The sequence below is a fragment of the Xenopus tropicalis genome, chromosome 1 (assembly GCF_000004195.4).
Source record: "Xenopus tropicalis strain Nigerian chromosome 1, UCB_Xtro_10.0, whole genome shotgun sequence".
Classification (NCBI taxonomy): domain Eukaryota; kingdom Metazoa; phylum Chordata; class Amphibia; order Anura; family Pipidae; genus Xenopus; species Xenopus tropicalis.
The window spans coordinates 60,055,563-60,080,986 of NC_030677.2; the positions used below are offsets into that span (position 1 = coordinate 60,055,563).

General features: G+C 41.7%; 1 protein-coding gene across 7 annotated transcripts in view; it reads left to right on the forward strand.

The window, feature by feature from the left end:
• The window catches only part of inpp4b (inositol polyphosphate-4-phosphatase type II B), a 351,939-nt gene that overhangs the window by 320,903 nt on the left and 5,612 nt on the right, over positions 1-25,424 (forward strand). For 6 of the 7 annotated variants that reach the window (XM_031895514.1, XM_012955594.3, XM_012955591.3 and 3 more), the window contains 2 exons: positions 11,051-11,205; positions 21,516-23,241. In XM_031895514.1, the coding sequence (XP_031751374.1) occupies positions 11,051-11,205; positions 21,516-21,690 (330 nt within the window). In that variant the 3' untranslated portion in view covers positions 21,691-23,241. Of the gene's footprint in view, positions 1-11,050; positions 11,206-21,515; positions 23,242-25,424 lie in introns of those variants that run through there. The other variant, XM_012955592.3, reaches the window with a different exon arrangement.

Below are 25,424 nucleotides of genomic sequence, written 5' to 3' on the forward strand. Positions count from 1 at the left end.
ATTATATAATTTATTGTAGTCCCCTAGTAAATAAGGGGTATATGAATAGCCACCAGCCCAGTTTAACCTGTTGCATGCTGTAAGAAGCATTTGTTTACCTGTTTTATCTGTATTTTTTGTGTCTCCTAAAAATAATAAAAGTATGATTACTTTCCCCTGGGAGTAGTACTGCCAGAAAGTAATGACCAGGGAGGATCTTGAGTTCTCTTTACCTGGTAATGAGAGTGAATTCCACAGCCTGAGGAAAGAAAATCCCAGAGCAGTCAGATAGCTATAGATTGATAGGGCTAGTTAGCAAAGACAGCCATAATCTCTACTTTGGAAGTATAGTGATGTTAGTATCTAGGTTAATCATACTCAAGAACAGTGATGCCAAGTGTGAAGCACTATATGCAGTGCGTTTATGTATGTATTAAAAATCTGAAGTGAAGAAGAGAAAGTCACCATATTAACTGCTGCTGAATACTGAACTTTATAATTATTAATCTTGTTTAAGAACCACAGACTTCCTACATATGCACCCCACACATTAATTACACCAACCCTCTATACCAGGGATACCGTGAGCATTTGTGCTAGCATGCATGAGGCTCTGCTTGGAGTCTGTCTCTCTGTGCTTCCAAATCTTGCCTCCAAGCCAGAAATGTAAAAATGGGCACCTACTTTGGGGGCACTAGGAGCAACATCAATGGGGGAGGTGAGCAACATGTTGCTCCTGAGCCACCGGTTGGGGATCAGTGCTCTATACCAGCGCTGTCCAATATCTGTGGTGCCGAGGGACGGAATTTCTCTAGCATACATAGTGGAGGGCCGCTAATGGAAGCCAGTTTTGACCACTCCTCTTTTTTTATTCCACACCCACATCAAACCACACTCATTATATTACAAGAGCTTTTAAGACCATGACCACATTAATGCTGGTAGCGCAGCAATAATCCAAATGCTTGGTGCTCTCTGTGGGGATATCAACCATCTTTTGTAAGTGAAAGAAATATATTATGTTATATGAAGACATACCCCTAAGTCTATAAGCTTCCTCCTCCCCTGTGGATAACAGAGCAACCCCCAGCTCATACTTACACACCTTAGGGACCATTTAATGGCTATATCCAACTGCTAACAAACTCCCAGAACAAACCCCTGCCAGGTTCACCTCCCACAGACAGCATAGGGCAGGCACCATAGGGCAGGAAGAGTATGGCACACACACGAGCAGCATAGAGCAGGGAGAGCATGGCACACACAGGCAGTACCCTGCCTGCACTACCCTGCCTGTATGTGCCATACTCTGCCTGCCCTATGCTGTCTGTGTGTGCCATACTCTGCCTGCCCTATGCTGCCTGTGTGTGCAATACTCTGCCTGCCCTATGCTGCCTGTGTGTGCCATACTCTGCCTGCCCTATGCTGCCTGTGTGTGCCATACTCTCCCTGCCCTATGCTGCCTTTGTGTGCCATAATCTGCCTGCCCTACCCCACCTGTGTGTGCTGTACTTTGCCTGCCCTATGCTGCCTGTGTGTGCAATACTCTGCCTGCGTGTGCCATACTCTGCCTGCCCTATGCTGCCTGTGTATGCCATACTCTGCCTGCCCTACCCCACCTGTGTACCATAGTCCTTAACTGCCCTTAATTGACTGTGTCTGTGATGCTCTGCCTGCCCTATGCTGCCAGTGTGTGCCATACACAAAGGCAGCATAGGGCAGGTAGTACATACAGTCTGAGGTGTGAACAGGTAAACAATGTGGGTTCTTACAGTCTGAGCCTGAGGTGAGAACAATGCAGGGAATGAACAATGCAGAAACTAAAAGGTGTGAGCAGTACAGGAACAATACAGGGGATTACAGCCTGAATCTGAGGTGTGAACCATGCAGGGGGCCAATCTCAGTACTGATACCATTTAAAGCTTACACAAAGGTAAGTAGTCACAGCAGCCAGACAGGTGGGGGGGCCACACAGAGGGGGGTCACGGCCCGCCAGTTGGACAGCACTGATCTGTACCATAGTGGGGGCTTCATCTGAGTGTAAAAGTTCTAAATCTTTATACATAGGCAGGTGAAAAAAGTCAATGTAGAGTTGCCATCTTTTCTGCCAAAAAAATAATTTCTCTAGCAGTCGTCTGTGGGACACAGGGACCATGGGGTATAGTAGGTACCAGCAGGAGGCAGGACACTAGAATAGGAAGAAGAGGCCTAACCCCTCCTCCCTGCTGCTATACCCCCTGTTACTTCCTGCCTAGGCCAGTTTTTTTCTAGTGTCCCACAAGGAGACAGGATCTCTACTACTCACAGTCTTTCCATCGGCCAGATCCAATCTGGCAACAGGGGTTGTCCTAGAGGGTCTCCAACAGGAGCCCCTCTATCCAGGCTTCCCCCTACGTGGGAAAAACAGGACGCTGGGGCCCCCTTCACGTAAGCTGTTACTACTGGCCCTTGCAGATTCCCTGCCTCTGACTACAGAGCGCAGAAGCTGCCCAGCCGTCCTTGTGCCATTAAGCCTGCCCAGCCAAAGCGCTGCCTATGCTTGCCTGCCTTACCTCCCTCCCCCCTGGCCTGGCCTGCTCCTGCTCCGGTACTCTCCGTGCCTCCCAGCCATACATCCAGCCCTGCCTGTGTCCCCAGCCCTACCTAACTCTGCCAGCCTACCACCGTCACTTTCCTTACCTCCGCTGCCTCTCCGGCTCCCCTGAATTTTCCGAACCGCCTGCGTTCCACCATATGCGTTCCACCGTATGCGTTCCACCGTATGCGTTCCACCTTCTGCACAGCCGGATGACGTCACGCGCCCCTGCCGAAGTCTCTCTTCGCGCCCTTCTTTCGCGCGCTTCTGCAGGCAGCACCGGATCACTCGCTTCACCGCTCTCCATCCTGATCTCTGCTCTCCATCCTGATTGCTGGCTCCCTCTTCACTCTCCATCCGGTCTCAGGCTCCTCAGGCAGCACGGGCTCACAGGGACCGGTACCCCCCTTTTTCCTTCAGGAGATAGGCACTGGCAATAGGGAGATTAGGCTTACCGGGTGGGGTGGGCAGGCACGCAGGCTACAAAGGGGAAAATTCCCCTCTTGCTTACTGTTAAAGGCATTATATTATTAAAAAAAAAAAAAAAAAAAGTTTTATTTTTCTGATGCATTACTGTAGCGGCTTTTTTTTACTGGCACCATATATGCTCTGTACTGTCTTGACCTGTACTAGCACTGCTCTGGCACTACACTGATACGGTTCTCCTGTACTGGCACTGTACTAACTCCGTGTTTTGCTCTACTTACCCTTGGCACCATACTGCCATTATACTGATATTGTATTGGCACTGTATTGGCACTGCTTTTCTGCTTGTTTGTCTTTTTCCTGTTCTTTTGCTCCAAATCATGGCAGAGGGCAATTCAGACGGCCCCTTTTCCAGGGGGACCTCTAGCGCATCCAAAGTTAAATATCTTGCTTGCGCCAGGTGCTGCAAACGCCTCCCCTCAGGCAGGAAGGACCCCCTATGCTCCTCCTGCTCCAAGATTCCAGCTGAGACTACTTCCCAGGCCCAGGAACCTACCCCTCTAGTCCAGACCGAGGAACCAAGGGACGGGCCTTCTTCCGCGGAAACACATGCATTACAGCCACAGCCAACGGTTTCCAACCAGGAACCTCCATCATGGGCTGTCTCTCTTTCTACAGGCATTCCCAAATTGGCAGCATGCCTGGACAAACTGCTGGACAGGTTGGATCGGGAGGACCCAGACCCCCGAGCCAAATCCCTTAAACGTCACGTGCCAACTCACACTGAAGAATACAGCGACTCTGATTCTCATCAGCCCTCGGCCACTTGGGATGAACAATCCCTAAGCGAAGGGGAAATTTCAGACGAAGATGACCTTGCCGAAGCTGAGGAAACGGCTAAAACTCCATCGGAAGCGGTAGACTCCCTCATTGCGGCAGTCATATCCTGCCTCGACCTCAAGGCGCCAGAGGCTCAGACTTCGGCGCAATCCCTATTCAAGCGCCAGAAGAAGCTCCTATCCACGTTTCCCACTCACGAACAGTTGGATAGTATCATCCAGTCAGAGTGGGATCACCCAGAGAAGCGCTTCCAAGCCAATAGGCGTTTTCAGCGCTCATATCCGTTTCCCCAGGAATCTCTTCACAAGTGGTCCACTCCACCCTCTGTGGATGCACCTGTCTCACGCCTCTCCAAGAACACTGCCCTTCCGGTCCCCGACTCCTCTTCCTTCAAGGACTCCATGGACAAAAAGACGGAAGGGTTCCTCAGAGCCGCATACACAGCGTCCGGGGAAAGTCTGAGACCCGTCCTAGCATCGGCGTGGGTAGCAAGGGCCATCCAATCCTGGTCTACCTCGTTAATCGATGGCATCAACTCTGGTGCCCCTAGACAAGAACTGGCAAACCTGGCATCCCAAATCAAGGACGCCAACGAATACCTCTGCGAAGCATCCCTTGATGCGGTCCAAGCCATCAGTCGAACATCAGCACTTTCGGTGGCGGCACGCCGTTCTCTCTGGCTCAAACTATGGTCGGCCGACCTCTCGTCCAAGAAATCTCTTACCACCATTCCATTCAAGGGTAAACTCCTGTTTGGCCCAGATCTGGACAAAATTATCAGTCAGGCTACCGGGGGAAAGAGCACTCTGCTTCCGCAACCAAGGAACCGTACCTCCTTTCGTCGAGGACGCTTCTTTCGCACGAGGCCATCCAAGGCACCGCCCTCTAGGGATTACCAATCCCAGAATTCGAGCAAACCCAGATTCCAAGGCCGCCCCAAGTACTCTTGGCAAAACAAAAAGCCTCAAGCCAAACCCTCCGATAAATCCTCCACAGCATGACTACCTTCCACTAGAAGATCACACACCCGTTGGAGGCAGGCTTCGCCTTTTCCGAGACGAGTGGCTTTGCCTCACCACAGACACGTGGGTACACGACATAATCACCTCAGGCTATCGTCTCGAATTCATGTCCGGACCACCGAATCGTTTTTTCATGTCCCATGTTCCTCCGGATCCACACAAACAAGACGCCCTTCTTTCTATCATCCAGAACCTGTTGGAGGAAAGAGTCATCGTTCCGGTTCCACCCGGCGACAAGTTTCGAGGCTTCTATTCCAACCTTTTCATTGTCCCAAAAAAGGACGGATCCTTCCGACCCGTCTTGGACCTGAAGCATCTAAACGTCTTCATTCGTGCCTCACGGTTCAAGATGGAATCCTTACGGTCAGTGATTGCAGCCATGAACCCCAACGAATTCCTGGTGGCCCTGGACATCAAAGACGCATACCTGCATGTGCCCATTTTCCCTCCCCATTGGAAGTTCTTGCGCTTTGCGGTCAAAAACAAACACTTCCAGTTCACCGCACTTCCCTTCGGCCTCACCTCGGCCCCCCGGATATTCACCAAGATCATGTCGGCAGCCGCAGCCTCACTGAGGTCCAGGGGAGTCTCCATCACTCCATACCTGGACGATTTACTACTCAAAGCTCCATCTCGTCCAGCCGCCACATCCCAGCTCTCACTAGTCATGGACACCCTGACCACCTTGGGATGGAAGATCAACATAGCGAAATCCCGGCTAACGCCAGCCCAACGCATGCCCTTCCTAGGGATGCTCTTCGACACAGCGCAGCAGAGGGTCTACCTCCCGCCAGAAAAGATTGGCAGAATCCAGAGCCTAGTTCGTCAGCTCATCCACACCCCTCAGCCCTCCATCCGGTTTGCCATGCAAGTGCTGGGGTCTCTGGTGTCCTCTATAGAAGCAGTTCCCTTCGCCCAGTTCCACCTAAGGGCTCTACAGTGGAACATTCTGGATCAATGGAACCGCAACTCCCTCTCTCAGCCAATCAAACTGCTACCCAGAACAAGAGTGGCCCTGTCCTGGTGGCTCAACCCGACTCACCTGGAGAAGGGACGATCCCTACAGGAACCACAGTGGATCATCCTAACCACGGACGCCAGCCTCCAGGGCTGGGGCGCAGTACTGGGACAACTCTCAGCTCAGGGAACCTGGACAGCCGCAGAAGCCCGACTTCCAATCAATATTTTGGAAATCAGAGCGGTACGCCTAGCTCTAATCCATTGGCAGAACCGACTCACAGGGCGCGACATCAAGATCCAATCAGACAACGCAACCACGGTTGCATACCTAAACCACCAGGGGGGCACAAGAAGTCGACAAGCCCTCAAAGAGGTCAGTCACATCCTAACATGGGCAGAAGCAAGAGAGGTCCGGCTAACCGCAATCTACATTCCGGGACTCGAGAACTGGCAGGCAGACTATCTCAGCCGTCAAAGGATCGATCCAGGGGAATGGGCCCTGAATCCCAAGATCTTCCAAGACATCGTGGACCTATGGGGTCTTCCGGAAGTAGACCTCATGGCCTCTCGTCAGAACCGGAAGGTGACACGATTCATGTCCAGATGTCGAGACCCCCTAGCGTTAGCAGCAGATGCTCTGACGGCCACGTGGGATTTCGACCTGGCCTACGTCTTCCCACCTCTCCCTCTGCTTCCAAGAGTCCTCCGAAAGATCAGATCCGAAAGATGCACAGTCATACTCATAGCTCCACATTGGCCCAGAAGAGCCTGGTTCACCGAGCTGGTGGCCCTCAGCAGAGCAGATCCATGGCCTCTACCTCTCACTCCCGACCTTCTCACTCAAGGGCCAATCCTCCACCCCGATCCAGCCTTCCTGAATTTGACGGCGTGGCGATTGAGTCGTTAGTCCTTGCCCGAAAAGGGTTTTCCCAAGATGTCATACGCACCCTTATGGCAGCCAGAAAGCCCGTCTCATCTAAGACCTACCATCGAGTATGGAAAACGTACAGTGACTGGTGCAGTCAGACAGGAGACTCCTTCCAGGACCTATCAGTCCCCCGACTACTATCCTTTCTGCAGGCAGGCCTGGACAAGGGCCTATCACTGAGCTCCTTAAAATCCCAAATCTCCGCTCTCTCTGTCCTTTTCCAACAACGGCTCGCCATCCTTCCCGACGTTGCCACATTCATCCAAGGGGTATCGCACATTTGCCCCCCCTTCCAAGAACCCCTGCCACCATGGGATCTCAACCTGGTCCTATCAGCACTGCAAGTTCCTCCATTCGAGCCACTAGCCACCATTCCACTAGCCTGGTTGACCTGGAAGACTGTTTTCCTCCTGGCCATTGCTTCAGCTCGCAGAGTGTCAGAAATTAGCGCTCTTTCCAGTCAGCATCCATTTCTGATATTCCACGCGGATCGAGCAGTCCTACGAACCCTCCCATCCTTCGTTCCCAAGGTTGTTTCGACCTTCCACATCAATCAGGACATCACCATTCCTTCGTTCTGTCCTCATCCAGCATCTCCCAAAGAGGTAGCCTTACACTCCCTGGACCCGGTCAGGGCCCTCAAATTCTACTTGCACCGCACTCAGGACATACGAGAGACGACCTCTCTATTTATCCTTCACTCAGGAAAACGGAAAGGTCATCAGGCCTCTAAGACCACCATATCTCGCTGGATACGGGAAACCATACGAAGAGCCTACATCACCCGTGGGAGATCTCCCCCCATACAAATCACGGCACACTCCACCAGGGGCATAGGCACTTCCTGGGCCTTCAGGAACAGAGCCTCAGCCGAACAGGTTTGCAGGGCCGCCACTTGGTCCTCCATCCATTCCTTCACAAAATTCTACCAATTTGAGGTATTCGCAGCATCCGACGCGCACTTTGGTAGAAAAGTTCTACAAGCGGCAGTCAATTAAACCTTAACCTATCAGACCGCTTCTCCCACCCTAAATTACGGGACAGCTTTGGTACGTCCCCATGGTCCCTGTGTCCCACAGACGACTGCTAGAGAAAAGGAGATTTTGTGATACTCACCGTTAAATCCTTTTCTCTCAGGAAGTCTGTGGGACACAGGGACCATGGGGTATAGTAGGTACCAGCAGGAGGCAGGACACTAGAATAGGAAGAAGAGGCCTAACCCCTCCTCCCTGCTGCTATACCCCCTGTTACTTCCTGCCTAGGCCAGTTTTGTCAACAAGAACCATCAAGGTAACGAATAACTAGTAACTATATACACATAGGCAGAGAGAAGTTCAGATGATTTCCGCTTCCAGGGGGGGAAGCCCTGTGTCCCACAGACTTCCTGAGAGAAAAGGATTTAACGGTGAGTATCACAAAATCTCCTTTTCTATCATTGTTTCTTTTTTTTCCTTAAAATATTTGCTGAAGTAACATCTTATGAAGTAAAATCAATGCGGCAACATTAAGGGGGTGATTTATCAGCATTCAAATGTTTTCCGCAATTCAAGGTTTTTTGTGCAAAAACTCCCAAATTTGAATCAAAACTTGAATGTCCACTATTTATTAACTGCAAAAAATCATACAAAACTTGAATGTTTGAATGTAAAAGCTTGTGAGTTCATGTAGTTGGCAATGGGAGCTGCCCAGGGAAAATGGATGTGGGTTTTTCACAGTTTAATTGTGTCGAGTTTTTCGTATTGAAATTTTTTAATAAAACATTTGTGTTTTTAAATTGAAAACACTCTAGAATTCGTAGTTAAACTTTAAATAACCAAGAAACTATAAAAAAGTGAATGTTACCTTACTGATTAAATAATCCAAATTAAAAAACAAAAATTATGAACATTGATTCATATTTCACTAAGGTCCTTTTGGAGGTAGTCCCAGTACACGCTATCTAATAAGACCAGCTATAATCTGTACAAGATTTGCAAAAAATATATTTTAACAAATGCATAATCTTAAATCATCTTTGTTTAGATATAAGGAAATCATATATTTTAACATATATCATAACACGCCATGTTTCCCTAGCAGTGTCGGCTTTTGCATCATAGCTTGTCCTGCACAGAAACTTAATAGGTTACAGTGATAAAATAGCTAAGCTCAAGTTGTCCATGATACTACTGGCCTGGTTTGGTGCCATTCGTTTGATGGTTCAGATGTTGCAGTGCTAAACAAACAGCTTTTGTGATGTAAAGAGATCAAACCATAAAGATGAAATATTGCTGTTAAACTGACCTGTAGAACTGGCATCAATGGGGAGATGGGAGTTGTTAGTAATCTTTAATAAAGTGCCCCACAGACAGCATCAGCAGCCCGTTCCATTTTATATAAAGCCTGTTCTCCTCATGTAAACTGGACAACACAGATTGCATTTTACAGAAACTGACCTTCAGAGCCCAAACTCAATGGGGACATTTCTACAGTGTTTGCAGAAAATGAAAGGACTTATTTCAGCAATAAATAACTTGTGTGCAGTATAAATTGCACTGAAATATAGCCATCATGTAACTGAGTAGATAGGACAGGCCATCATTTTCTAATATTTCTGAATTATGGTAACTATATTAGTTGACATAGCTTTAGAGCTTAACTGACAAACTGAGTCTATCATTTCGCATTTCAGTGGGAATTTTTAACAAATCTGTTACCATTCAAAATAATACCATTCAATAATAATGCCATTCAAAATAAATGATAAAAGTACTATCTAAATTTCTTTTCTTAAAGAGCCAAATATTGAGATGGAAGTGTACAAAAATGATGATTCCCAACAAAGAACTCTATTGAGCCATTTGGCAGTCCTGGTCGCCTCTGGATTCCTATGGCCCAGACACAACCCCTGGATAGCATTATCTCAGATAATAAAAAATGCCCCAACATTTGCCCATTGTCTAACCATGCTTTTGCCTATTGAAAGAAATGTAATTCTAGGTCATTTTGCAATATACATTCAGATATACAGGGATTTTGAAATTTGCTTGTAATTGCTACTGCTATTGACAGTAACATCTATGTGCCCTTTGCTAATCCCTTCGCTGCTTACCTGGCTACAGAAACATTATAGCAGAAATGAGCTATCCTCTAGTCAAGATTTTAATTCCCACAATGCCTTGCATGCTTCTATTCTCCTTTTTTCCATTGTTTTATTCACTAAACATGCAAGGCATTATGGGAAATTATTTTTTATATACACAATTGGACAAAGAGCAAAAATGCCATACTAACTTACTAAAGCACAAGGGGTGATCTATATTGCAGCAATGGAGCTAGATTGTGTCTATAACTTGGGAATCAGAATATATAACACCATCTTCACTGAATATTTTATTGTTTTTGTTTAACTTTCTTCTAATGGAGCTAGGAACTCTGCCAGGATATACAGATGAAGCCACTTTGGTTTGTGTGCAACACAGACTAACTAAACTCATATAACTCACTTATCTCATTTAACCCAGGAATTTGCACCACAGAGTCCCATCTAATTAAGGAGTTGCCTTAAGTAAACAATGGTGCTCTTTAAAGGTTAAATGTGTTAAATGAGTTTACATGACTTAATGATGGCTTCATCTGTATTTGTATATTTTATATATTTGGCTTGTGTATACACTCATTTTACTATTATGATTGTCTAGGAAATAGTGTAGTCATCCGTTATGCCTCCAAGGAACCAGTAAGATCACTGCTTTGGTACAGTTCAGAACATAATTTCTATTCCACGGGACAGTTTATGTTAAACATAGCACTAAATCCAATCTTTTAATAAGAATTCAAATTAGTTCCCTCTAATTAACGCTGAAATTACTGACCATGGTTTTTCTTGCTGTGCTCATACTTCTTAATGTATTTGACTGCTTGGGACTAACCTCATGGTGGAAGTGTAATCCTGAAATAAAATGTGTTAGTAATGTCTGAGCTAAGCTGTGTAAGGATAAGTGCATTGAGGGCCTGTTTTTATCAAAGTTTTGATTGAGAATTTGCACCAATAGCATCAGTGTTCAAACTGATAAATGATGATTTGGTTGCCCTTTAATAATGTGAATAATAGAACATAATAACTAAACACGTTGTCTGGTTCTTAGTCAATTTTTGAGTAACAAGGCTAATTTCGCTACTTAATTTGGGACTTCTGAAAAGAGAAACACTAACCTAAGGAAAACTTATCAAATATTTCGAATTCTAATATGGGCTGTGCTACTCTATTTTACTGGTTACAGAATATAATTATTTGTGGCTGCAAGTATTTCTCATTCTACATTTTTGTTTTACTCTCAGATATGCCGGAAAATGAATGGGGTTCGTTTCACATGCTGTAAAAGTGCCAAAGACAGGACCTCAATGTCGGTGACTTTAGAACAGTGCCAGATATTACGAGATGAACACGACCTACACAAGGACTTCTTTGTACGGGCCCTTGACTGCATGAGGAGGTATGTTGACAAATAGTTTGGTAGAATATGACTAAAGAAAGTGTAATAATTCAGGTGCTTCACACCCCCATCCTGAACCAAACTCATTTTACAAATTTTGATCATGGAGCATACTCTTTTGAATCCAGTGGGGCTTCATTAAAAGAGGATTTTAATGGATGTTTGAGCCAAAGTCACTTGAGACAAGATGGCAGCCCAACATTATGCAGGTTATATCTGATTTTATGTACAGGGATCTTGTTACCATTTGTGTAAAGAACTTAGGAGGTAAAACCTTTCAGATTGTATCCAACACTTCCCCTATGAGTGCATTAACATCAACCCTTAGTGGGACCCTGAGACCTGGTGCGCTATCCAGCAGATCCTATACTACCATGGTGTAATAATACATAGCATAGGAATTATTAATACAGATATAGCGCATAGTTGTTGTCTGTGAAAAGACACTTTTTAATAACCTGCAGATGAACACTGATCTTCATATTAAGAAGGATATTTCTCTAAAAAAGCAATTTTGGTATGTTGTAGACCATATCTATGTTGATTCTAGTAACTGTTTAACGCACATAAAATATTCCACAGCACTCAGCAAATACTTAGTGCTCACTGGGCAGGAGTAGTCATACCCGTATTCAGGTAAACTTGTATAGCAAACGCTAGGGTGCCCATTTTTTAAATTATTTTTTGGGTAGGTTTGTGTGGCTCTAGATCTACTGTAAACCAACAGGCCTCAAGATATGTAATTAGTGCAGTAGGGCAGAAAATATAACATCTTTCATACTACAAGCTAATACAAGCTAAATATACTGATTTATGGGATAAACAAATAATTGATATAATAGTAATATTTATTAATATTAATAATATTTGTTTGTACCATGCAGCATAATTCAAAATGTATCTAGAAAAGAGAGTGTAAATGGTGAATCTTTAAAGGGTTACCATAGTGTTAAGATGATTCTGCCTACAGTATGTCCAAGCACAGATTTGAATGTATTAGTGTGTATGCATTTTTGTGTTTCATTGTGTCTGAATGCAAAATAAAGAGAGAGACATTTCATGGGATGTTTCTGTTGACCATGTTTAGGACACCATGGAATACCAATATGGTTAACTTAGCATTGTTACTTTTGTATGGTCAAATTTGGGGGCAATTTCTATAGATCACCACCATTCACTACTAGTCTGGACAGAAAATGTAGTTTGAGAATTCTTGGCACCGGGCCAGGCGGAGGTTGCAGGGCACATGCCATTTTGGTACTTTTGTGAAGTTTGTAACAAACTGTAAACAAAGTGGGCAACTGGAGTGCTAGTACCATTTTGAGAAGCAGGAAAACTCCTGCCAGCACCCTTTTAGGGTCCCAGAACTTTCTTTATCAGGACTGCAGGGTACCAACTTACTTCAGAAATCAGAGCTGAGTATTGAGGTATAGGCAAGAATGAAACAAAATCGTAGTCAAGGAACATGCCAGAAAATCACCAAGAATGTTGTGATGACACAACATGCGCAATGAAAGCCAAGAGTGACACATAAGAAAAAGCACCAGTTTCCTAGTGCACTTTGCAGAGTTGGGGTAACTATCCCATCACTAACAAAAGTAGAAGAGAGGAATTTAATGGCTGATTTGAACCAAGCCAATCTGTCCAGATAAATTTACCCTTGTGTACTTTTCTTTATTCTTTACAAGCAGAATATACCATAAAACTTGTCGTTTTCTTTTGACAAACAAATCATTAAGGTTAAAGAGACTGCCTCATACAGATACAAATAAACAAAAGGAATTCTGGGAATGAATTCCAAACTCTTAAAAAAATCCCATTTACATGGGTTTATCCTATAGGCTACAGCTCACCCACTGGGTTTGAAGCTGAAGCCAGGATAATAGCTGATCAGATTCCCAACTACAGGCCGGTTTCGCCCTTCTTGGGGGCTCATCAGTGTAGTACAGGGTTTTCTGATCAGCTTCTTTTGGTGTTTCTTAGCTCCTGTCCCAAAGATGTATTAATTCAACAATAGCTGCACCGCGAAAATAAAGGCAGTTGATAAGATACAATGATTAAGATGTAGAAGAAAAACCTTTAACAATCAATAAGAAGGTGAAATTAAAAGGAAAGGGTTACAGTACAGTACATAAAACAATACAAATGGGCTTCAGGAGGCCAGTAAGACAAGATATTATCAAGAACTACATGAAAGTGGAGAAATGCTAAGAAGGCAGGAAATGTATGCAGATAACAGTGGGTGGCATTAAGCAACAGAAAAGGGCAACCAGGAGGGACTAATGATTAATAGGTTCAGCAACTAGCACCACTGACATCAGTGAATAGATTTATAACAAATAAAGCAATTCTCTAAAAGAACAGCACACCTTACATGGATAAAACAGAATCCATCATAACTCCTTATATGCAATTTCCCAACAGTAGGTACAGAATATATATTATTCTGGTACAGATGTAGTAATGTGTTTGTAGCTTTGAGTGGGGAAATGGAGGCAAATAAAAAGAAAGCTGCCATTTATACAATCTAAAGTAAAGAAATATTGTCATCATAACTGCTACATTTTATTTTAATACCATACAAATTAATTTTAGTTTTGTTATGTTATTTTTTTCATAAAAGGAGAAGGAGGCATCCTTTTAATTAGTTCATTGTCATTGTTAAATCAGCCACGTGTATACCAAGCAGTCATGTAGTAAATGATAATGATTCATTCAGATAACAGATTTAAATCCTGTTTTGGCTTGTGGAATTCTAAGAGAATACCTAGAAACCCTGCAACATTCTGAGCTTCTGTTCTTTGCCTCAAAGCAGTGCTGTTCACAGTGCTTCTACTACCATTAATGTGGAAATGGTCATAAAAATTTGTGTAATAACATGGACATGGTTTAAAATGGGTGTGGTTTAAAACCTGGGAGTGGTCAACACTGGTTTCCATTATCAACCCTCTACCATGCAGGCCACGGGAATTCTGACCCTTGGTACCACAGTAGTTATGTTGCACAGCACTGCCTTAAAGGAGATGGATTGTGCAAGCATAAGTCGTCCCAATATATTTTCCAGCGATTAATACGTTTTTTTTCCAAAACTAATTTACACAATATTACTTTGTTTTCTGGCAAATATAACAAGTTTTAATTCTGACTGTGTTATTCTTACAAAATAAGTAAGAGGTGCTCATTTGTTGAAGTCAAAAGTGCAATCCAGATGTGCTGTTCTTTATGCTTACTGATAATACCAAATGAGTAGGAGCTAGATGTGGAAAACGGAAGGAACATCAACTGGTTTTTAACAGTGGGGTGTTCATAAAAGGATATTCCTACCTATAGCATTTGATCATTGTCTTTATCATTTTGCATGTGCAAACCCTTTTAACCATACAATGAAATGTAGCCACTATTTTTATAGTCCCTATAATATATGGGAATAGTTGACCATGATTTTTTGCTTCACAAAATCAATTTGTGGTGCACTGATCTCCTACAATGTTCTGCTCAGTATTATATTTTTCGTGTAGTTTGCCAAGATGTTGAGTCAGATCCTTATAATTTAATTTGGCAGATTTGGTCTGAATTACATAAATTCTTCTGCTGCAATGAGGCTGTTACAACTCATTATTCAGGTAGGAGAAACAGAAAGCAAAAATGTGTGCATTGGTTCAAGATAGTTTAATTAGCCCTATTTAAATGTAATTAGTTGCTATAAAATGTGTGCAGTAAAATGTACTGTAGGTGTAATTAACATTGTTAGTTGAACTATATGTTTTGATCGTACATTAGTTGTCAAATGTTGTCAAATTGCCTGTAGGATGTAGGTTCTGCTTTGAAATTACTCCCCTTGGCCTCATTGTCATTTCATTGGTCATTGCACCTGGAATGTTTAAGCTTTCAGGGTGGTTCCTATCCTTAGGTGAAATCTGAGTATGGGAACTACACCAAAAGCTTGTGTACCTTCATCTGTTTGATAAAAAATATTGGGCATTTGCCCCCAAGTTAGCCCAAGTGCCCTGTCATTAAATATTCTGTATTGCAAAGCATGGAAGAGCTGTGTATAAGGTTGCACCAACATTGAGTGGTGTGCTGCATTGTATGTATATTGTATCCTACCATGCTGTAATCCAACTAATGCTTAATACAGATAAGGAATCTCTCATCTGGAAACGCTGCTTGTGATTACACAGTGGGGGCAATGACCCATCGCATCGCCAAAGCACACAAGGGGGTGCAGGGGCGAGGTGGCCGACCGTGTTGCCCAGGGTGACTGGTCAGCTTGGCCCGACCCTGGATTCTGGTATAATTAAATGGTGACCTTTAATAGTTTGGAAAACATTAATCTAAACCGTATGTTCCCCTGTCAGCTTAATTAACTGTGATTGCGAGGACTGATAAAGGCACTGAACAAATTCCGCATGATGAGTATGATGGGATGTAAAGTCCTGATATAAGACTTATTTTGTACAGGGTATTATTAGTACTTTGTATAGATGCATTTTATCCTTCTTTCAACATAATGTGCAGGATAAATGAATTCCATGTACTTAAGGCAGATATTAGCCCTGCTTTCTAATTTAACTGATCATTTCTCTAGAACACCATGTTCCCTTGTGAAGTGCACTACAAGGAAGTATTAGAGCTGCCTTAAAGACACTTCATAAATAAAATTGTCTCCTACCAAACCCTAATAAAGTCTACCCTGTGTTTCTATGCAATTAAATATTTTAAGGTTTGATTTGACAGTATAAGTTATTTGTTCTTGTAAATTGCAAAATGCTATAATGATGCCCAACACTATACAGGTTAATAAAAAAAAAATCATTGCTTAGGTCTTTGAGGTGAAATAATGATCTGTCCTGTGAACCTCAGCAGGCATGCTGATCGATATAATTACAAAGAAATGCCATGAATTACTGTGAAAACAGGATTTGTGGTTTCTGCTACCTGAGCCTAGCTGAACAGTAGGGTGCAACCATAGCTTGAAGCAAAGCCCTATGAAAGCATTGTCTGCCCTCAATCCATTGTTGTGCTTCTGCTGCCTGGAAATAAAAATGCTGCAGCATCCTGATTTTACATTTGTTAACTTAAGAACTTGGAAATTTAAGAAGATCAGCTTAAAATGTGTTGGATATAATGGCAACTTAATTTTAATTAATATTATTATACTTTATCCCCATGGAAAGTCAGTCATATCACCGTTGCAAAAAAATTGGAGATGAAAAAAGATGTCCTCACTGGTGTGTAAAGAAGAAGGAATTCTAGAAAAGAAGCCCAGGATTGCTCCTAAAATTTTAATAAAAAATGTCACTGTACAATAGAGACTGATCCTCACCCACTGGGTTTTAGTGCATACTGCCCTGGCTGAGCTTTAAAACGCAGTGGGTGAGGCTCAGTTTCAAGGGTATTCCATGTAAACAGAAATTTTATGAGCAATCCTGGGCTTCCTTCCTTGAATTCCTTCTGCCCTACAAGGGATGGTTATATCTGCCTGGAAGACAGAGAAGGACCTAAGGGATGTTATATAAGGGCAATGGTCAACAGTTAATCTCGGCTACTGCAGGCAACTTAACTCCCCAAAATGCCTTTCCACCACCATAAAGTGAATCGCCAGTGGAAAGGCTTATGCACACTTTGTTTTCCAAAGTTGAGCAAAGTTTCCTCTAAGAGATTAGTCACCTGCAGTAACCTGGGATTTACTTAATGAAGTATTGCCTTTATATGTGAGCAAGGTTCTCATTTATATTGTGTATCAGTTGTTATGATTGTTTGATGTTTTATGCTTAATAACACAATCCAAGTTATATTACACATGGAAATGTAATGTAAAATGTTAAGATAATCAAGCCTTTAAAAAGGTAGCTGAAGTGCAGTTAATGTGCCATGCTCATGTGCTTGGGGGCTGAACCTTGCTCTCTTTTTAAACAGAAGGTGGTGTGGCTTGGACACGGAATTCCACCTAATTAATAGCAGACAGAACCCACTACTGGTAGGGGATCCGTTATCTGGAAACCCATTATCCAGAAAGTTCCGAATTACGGAAAGGCAATCTCCCATAGAGTCAATTTTAATAAAATCAAAATCAAATCCCAAGCATTCTGGATAACAGGTCCCATACATGTACATTGTTCTGTAGTATACATATAGCAGGAGCCTAGCATATTTCAGAATACAAAATACTGTACATAATACATTTGGAGGAGCTCCATTCAAATGAATTACATCACTGAATACCATAGGGCAGATCAAAACTTAAACTTGAACTGGGAATAAACACTGCAAAGCACCTTAAATGCAGAAGGTGATGTGTAAATAAAGTCAAATGCACTTTATTGAATGGGGTTTTTTTGCCTTAAAACTCAAATATTGATAAAACTGCCTCAATATGTTACGTCTATTTTATCTTTTTGTGGATATGGCTCATGCTTCATCTCTATACCTCTTCCTATTACCATAACTCAGGGATCCCCAACCTTTCCTACGCGGGAGCCGCAGTCAAATGTAAAAAGACTTGGGGAGCAACACAAGCATCATAAAAGTTTTGGCTATTAGGGGCCTCTATGCACACTATCAGCTTACAGGGGCTTTATTTGGTAGTAAATCTTGTTTTTATTAAACCAAAACTTGCCCCCAAGTCAGGAATTCAAACATAACTACCTGGTTTGGGGGCACTGAGAGCAACATCCAAGGGGTTGGGGAGCAACATGTTGCCCCTGAGCCACTGGTTGGGGATCACTGCCATAACCTATACACAAGATTTTATATATTAACCATTTACATGATTAAAGTTACAGTGCAATTTCTCATTTCTACAGAAAAATATTTTCCAGAGAAAATTGTTGTTTTATGCATTTGTTTGTTTGCGTTTACAATAAGACAGACACTAAAGAAAGTTGAGGGAAAGTCGCAAAGTTCACTTGGAATCCCCAGAGAGAGAAAGTTTTACTATGTAATGCAAATGGAGTTAGCATTGAATGCAGAAACTGTGAGCAACATAAATCGATTATAATTTAAAGTGCTGCTGCCCAAAATTTTATACATCCCCTGATACTGTGTTTCATCTGAAATAAAACATAGAAAGCTTCAATTTCCTTAGTGTGCCATCTCCTTATCTCCTTGTGAAATGATCACAGTGTACAGACATAGGTAATAGTTTTTTGTATTTTTTTTTTCAACAAAAATAGAATTACGGCACACTCTGGTGACACCCATTCAACATCAGTTTCTGCTAAATATTTTGCTACTCCCTACATCAAATTAGCAGGATACTTTAAGATATCGTACTAAGGCAAGTTTTGCTCCTATTACTGTGACTTTTTCCCGTGGACAATATGACTCATTAATGAAACCCAGCTTGCCATTCAGTAATTAGAAAGGATGTGATTATTATTAAAAATGATTGCTGTGTGAAAGCTGTTATTTGTTAGAGAAAAATCTGATGGTGCTAGCGAATAGAGGGGATATATGCAGTACAAATGATGCTGTTTGGGTGGGGGGATGTGCCTACCCTTTATACCTGGTGGAAAATTTAGGGTTTACATGTGCTTTAAAGGAGAAGGAAAGGCAAAGTCACTTGGGGGTGCCAAAATGTTAGGCACCCCCAAGTGACTTTAATCGCTTACCTTGTTACCCCGGGCTGGTGCCCCTGTTCGCAGAAAACAGCACCAGCCCGGGGTACCTGGAGCGGAACGCTTCCTCCTTCCGGCTTCCATTTGCTGAAATGCCAGTTCGGCTTTTCACTATACTGCATATGTGTGTGCAGCGAATAACAAAGGAGGAAGGGCAGGCAGCTACCCCGGGCTGGTGCAGTTCTCTCCTAACAGGGGCACCAGCCCGGGGTAAAAGGTAGGCGGTTAAAGTCACTTGGGGGTGCCTAACATTTTGGCACCCCCAAGTGACTTTTACTTTCTTTCTCCTTTAAGAAACACTTTTTGTACATGCCCTTCAGCTAATTGGCTACTATGGATTACCAGGCCTAGTAGACTTTTTGCATGTATAAATTGCGTTTTCTAAGTCCTCCTTCCTTGATGGCTCCATTACCCAACTAATACTCCCAAAATATACATAATACTGCTTTGCAGTGCACCCATTTTAATGCCATATAATGCAGCACACTAATGGACTTATTTATCAATTTTCCAGTTTGTGTAAATTCACATTTGTAAGAAATTGGAATGGTTGCTCATTTATTAATATCGATAACTCGTTCAAATGCAACTAATATCTTGAGTATGTGAGTTTACAAACTCAAATTAAAAATATGGCTTGACTTTGCCTAGGACAACGCCCCTTGACTTCTACATAAACTCGCAAGCTTTTAGATTCCCGTTTTCAGGTTCTTTACACTTAATAAATATCAGACATTCAAGTTTTTGAACCATAAATTGAATTTTGAGAATTTTAGCACTAAAAAACTTGAATCGGGGAAAAAAACATTGATAAATGGCCCCCTTAATTGCACTCGTCTAGAGTAGCACTGTGCAGGTTACATTAACTTGTTGCATGCGGCACAAGATGCTGTGTTAGCTTTCCAATATTGTATTCTTTATGAAAATGTGCCTATATGTCCTTTAGATGCCTTTTCTCAATTTTATCTCATTTTATGTTACTTGGACATAAGTTGCTTCTCCTTTAAGAGCGTGCCAGATTCCGACAAGCCCTTATGGTCCCTTGGGGCTTGTCAATCAGTGCCTGCAGGGCAAAAATAAAATGCTTGACCGACAAGATGAAGCTGGCCACACAGTTAAATGACGTTGTCGGCTAATACCATGGCAATCACACAGTCAGATTTCACAGCTTTCCCAGTATTAACTCTTCCTTTCACGTTCAGGTATGTGACTATAACAATCTCCACAGCATTACCAAACGTCTCTTCTCAGCTGTGCTGCTCTCTTTTTTTCTTTAATGCTGCTTTTAACTATTCCCTCTCACATGACTATGTGTGTCCTTTGCTTGCAAGATGAACCTTTTAACCCCCAGTGCTGGAATAGTTCACAAAAGTAATCAGGTAAGGGGGAATGAGTTAAAAGCACCAGAAAAAAAGCAGGACAGTAGTACTCTCCCCCTATAGGAGGTAGAATCCTTCTCCATATGTGCAGTGCTTTTTTACATAAACATATTGTACTAATCTGGTGAGTTTATGTCACTGTGATCCAGATAAACTTGATACACTTTATTGCAACAAAGTTGAAGTCTCAGTCGATACCATAATTAGAACTGTTCTTATTTAACGCACCGGTTACTCATGTGCCACATTGATTCAGGGAATTTGAAACCCCGAGGAGCAGTAATTGCGGTATTTATTACAAATATGCAATTTAAACCTCTAACTAAGGCATAAGGTGTTGATTTTAGAATTCTTCTTTCTTCCTTTCTATCCTTTTTAACAATTTGTTTTAACTTATTTCATATTAAAGGTTAGATTTTATTAAATGATAGGTGTGCCAGCTGTTATATGTGTCTTTTCAAGCATTTCAAATTTACTTTACACATTGAGCACCCTATAGTAGAGTTGTAGTGCGAGGCTCTCTCCTAGTACAGTCATTTTGTGATTAACAGTTATTATTGTTTTTAAAGAAAAAAATCACAAAACTAAAGGTGTCACTATCACTTTAACACCTGTCTTGTTTTGTTAGTAAGTGCAGAGCTTCCTTTAAACATTGAGTGTATAGGGGTTGCATAAGTGCCAATGGAATTGCATGTAGTTGATGCTTTGATGGCCAAATTTTAATTATCTGACAGTTCTCTAGCTATGCAGAACTACAGCCCCTTTCTGCAATAGGGTGGCTGAGACAGGCCCTATATACATCCCAAGGTGGGTCTGTAAAACTGTAATAGAAAATAATCACCCTCGAGGGTACAACACACCCAGTTTAGGTCGATGGTTAGAGCATTATTTGGTCACAGCAAATAGTTAACAAGCTGAAACATGCTACTATATATATCTATATAGTGAATATATGTTAGCTTCCACACGTCTTTTAATTGCGATTTGACCAAGTATAAGAAATTGTTCTGAAACCAAACAGTAAAAAACTTGCGTTTGGTTGAATTTTAACACTAATACTAGATTAACACTAATACTGGATTAACACTAATACTGGATAAATACCATTATGGGAGATGTTGTTTTGTAAGATATATGTACCGTATGTACCATGTATGGTTGGTGGGAGGTTTTGGTGGCAGAATAGCTTTTCCTTTTCTCTGAACTTTCTGCATGTTTTTGTAAATCCTCTTCAGACTAATATTTCAAAATGTGTTCTAACCTGCTCTTCATAACACTATTCTGTTTGTTCCTAACTTCTTCTGTCTAACAGCGGACAAGCCCAGGGAGTACTGAATGAGTCGGATGATCCAGAGAAAGGCTGTGTAACAGATAACAAGCCAACTTCCCGTCACTTCTATCCTGTCGCCTTGCTTCTTGTCAGCTCTCACTTGTTGGTTGTGTGGCTTATTCTGAGTCTTGCGTTGCTATTAGCCAAATATCAATGATATGCACTTAGTACTATTATATTTTTTTTTACAAATAGCTATGTACTTTGATTTGTAAATTAACTGTGTTTGCATTACTTTATATTTCAACCTCAAAAGGCATCCCTAAACCCATGTCTAAAGCAAAAAAAATAATATTTTATGTTTATTCCTTCCAATTCTATATATGACTGCTGTTTGTTCATATTGATAAAAAAAAAGACCAGTTTAGAAGATACATCATAATAATAGGGCTTATTTCTTCTCCATTTTTTGATTGTTGCCTTAAGCCAGTCATACACAGGCAGGTCTGCTCATTTAGTGATGTGTCAAAACAAATGGGTCTTTGCTTAGCCTTGCGCCCAAACGGTGGGACAGGTCTGGCTGCCATTTGTACCATGTGCCAACTGATCAAATCATGTAGCCTTGTCTGCTGGGAGAGAAGTGTTACCCCAGTTGGCAGTCAGTGTCAGCTTGTGTATGGCCAGCTTTAGCTGAATTTTACACCACCAGAGAATTCAGACTCTTAAGGCAACTTTTGACGGTGGAAAATGCAGGCTTTTGAACTGTTGCCTATATTTGTTACCAAAATTCATTCAACAGACTAAATGCCTTGGATGGTTGGATGGCTAACATGAAATATCTTTGTATCCATTCAGTTTTTGATATAATATATTAAAACTACAACTCACGTGCCCATTTAAAGGAATAAAATGCATTCTTGTAACAAGATTTCATAATACTAAAATTTACAAATATCTAATGGGACTGTATTTTTATATAGTAACTGTCTAAAAGGTGACACCCAAGGTTTCCCTAGCTTGTCAGTGCCATATAAACTATTGTGGATCAATTTAATTTTGTAAAGAAAAAACAAGACCCTTTTTTATTTTTTTTTAACTAAAATGAAAATGTATTCTGTAATAAAAAGATAAAATTAATTCCAGAGATAAAATGGAAACTGATCACAACATTCAGTGAACTAAGTGTAGGCCACGTAGCTCAAACGCTTGCACCAAACACTACATCTTGCACTTCTTGTTCTTGTGCCGCTGCCTTGCAAACTTTGTGCAAGGAGAACATTGATACAGGGGAACCCTGGGGCTACTGCCAACTCCAGAGGTGAGCGCCAGAAATGAAGCCAACCAGACCTTTTAGTGCAATTGCATCTGATCTGATCAAAACCCAAGCACTATTGCATGTATTTTGGTTAATTGGCTGTAATTGTGCCAGATGCATCTCCACCTGGGAGCACAATTAAGCAGAATTATGGGGAAAAGACACTGCATTGTGTCAAAATGTGCGCTTTGCACACTGCCCCTGGTGTTGTAAATGACCCCTAATGTCTTCATGCAATTGGAAAATAAGTGATTTAGAAATTACTATATAATACTGTACTTTGGGCCTTTCACCTCTGCCAGGCCATAGTCTGAGTATTTCCTGCATTTATCAAAATGCCCTTCTTATGCCACCTAGCACAACACATTTAAGGGGTGGTTTAACCTTTAAGATAACTTTTAGTATGTTATAGAATGTACTATTTATTTGTTGTAGTTTTTTAATGATTTGCCTTCTTTTGGGGTCACTAATCCCCGATTGCTCTTTGAGGCTACAATTTAATTTTCATTGTTACTTCTTTATTTCTTTTCTCTCTATATACTCCCTCTCCTGTTCATATTCCGGTCTCTCATTCATACAACTGCCTGGTTGCAAAGGTAAGCAAGACCCTAGCAACCAGATAGCTGCTAACGTTCCACACACGAAAGCTGCTAAATTAAAAGCTAAATAACAAAAAAAGTTAATTTCAAGGTGAACAACCCCTTTACATCTATTCCACTGTATACTAAATCTCTATTTGGTTCTTTATTTTTGTGTTGCTAATGTATGAGCAATTTATTGCTATTGGTAATTAATCACCTTATTCTAAACCATGATCTCAAAAGTTTTTAAAAGGCAAAAGTCCCCCACTTATAATTCTGTATTACATGATGTAAATAAGTGATGGTAAAAGGCGAACTTCATATCTATATATTTATTCTTAGCAATAGAAGAGACAACAGGACCCAAGTGATTAAATTGTTGAATCAAATTCCTTTGTTATTAAATGGACTTGGTTAAAAAAAAATCCCACCCACTGCTTCCTTTGCTGCCCTGTGTATGTGAGCACTGAGCTGCTTGTAGCTAAATCCTGCATTATACTGAGTAGCAGCAAATAGCCAAGCTTACTTGCAGCCCCAGCTAATCAGTGCTGTGTATCACACAGTAATGTCCACAAAGAAAGTATAGCATTTGACTAAAAACTTTGAGCCATATACAACAACTCAAAATGTATCCAATTCTAGATTTCTCCCTTTGACCACATGTTGGACCCTAGTCTAGTCACTCTTCTGATGTGCCTAATTGCACATAGACCAAACGGTTAGCTTTGTTCCCTTTGGTACTGTTGACTTTGGCCATACTGGTGATCAGATCATCCATCTTGATCTTTGTGTGGGGATTACTTTTAATCTTTTTTTTTTGTCTTTATTTTTAGTTTTCCTTTGTCTTATATCACCTACTGGTCTCATGTATTCTTGTTGTTTTGCTTCCAAATCTGTTTTGCACAGGGCCTAACTCATGAGCAGTACCCATGCATGCCGCTCATGCAATAGATAACATGAGCTTTGGGTTTAACACTGTATTTTCACATTGGAGCAAATCATTAATCTTTGCATCAAGGATTAATTATTTAGCAGGGTGTTCATAGTGCAACAGGTAAATGGAGAACTTACACCCACTTAAAAGTAATGTATTCCAGTGCTTATAACTCACTCAGCTTTGGTGAGCGTCTCAACATTTTACTAACTGTCAGGAAGATCCAGGCGGCAGTGACCATCAGCATGTAATGGGCAAACCCAAAATATAATCAGCCAGGGCTGGATTTAAAGGTTTTCTGCCACTAAGCCACAGGGCATGCCTGCCTCCGCACTTGCACAAATCCTCACACATTGCCACCACCGTGCGGGTGGGAGATTCAGATAGCTACCAAAATCTCCCGTCAAGTCCCCAGTGGAGATGATGCTAGTGGGTGGCTGGATACAGCTCAAATTACATTAATGTTGTGTTAACATGGGAATTATTGATCTCAAAGCCAATACATTGGGTGATCCTGCTACATTTTCTGTTTCAATCATAATATGGAGCATTTAATATACAGTTTCCATTTGTCTCGAATAAAAAAATGTTGACTAAATTTGAATTAAAATGTCAGGTCAAATAAATTTGGATTAAAACCCCCATTACTGTTTGATAATAGGACTACTACTTTGGCCAATATGTACTAAAATATGTAAATGGAATAAGAACTTGCAAAAGTAAGAATATAAATTAGCGTTTCACAATGTAATAATGTTCCCTGCACAGTTTATTGCATTGCGCAGCTTTAATAGCGGCTTGAAAATGGCGTAAGTTCTGTTGGCACAAAATAACTGCTTTTTCAGATTTTTACATTCATTATGCTCTAGCATAAAGAACTTTCCCCAAATGTAATAAAGGCACTAAGTTTGCCCAGTGTCAATAACCCATAGCAACCAATAAGATGTTTGCTTTTCAACAGGTGATTGCTTGCTATGGGTTACAGTTAGTCCTTGCTTATTAATTTACTAACACCCTTTACTACATATCAGGGTTCATATACAGGGTATCTTCTTTACAACAACCCAATATAGTTCTAATGCAGAGCACCCACTTAGAAAGCAATATTTAGAATAAGAAAG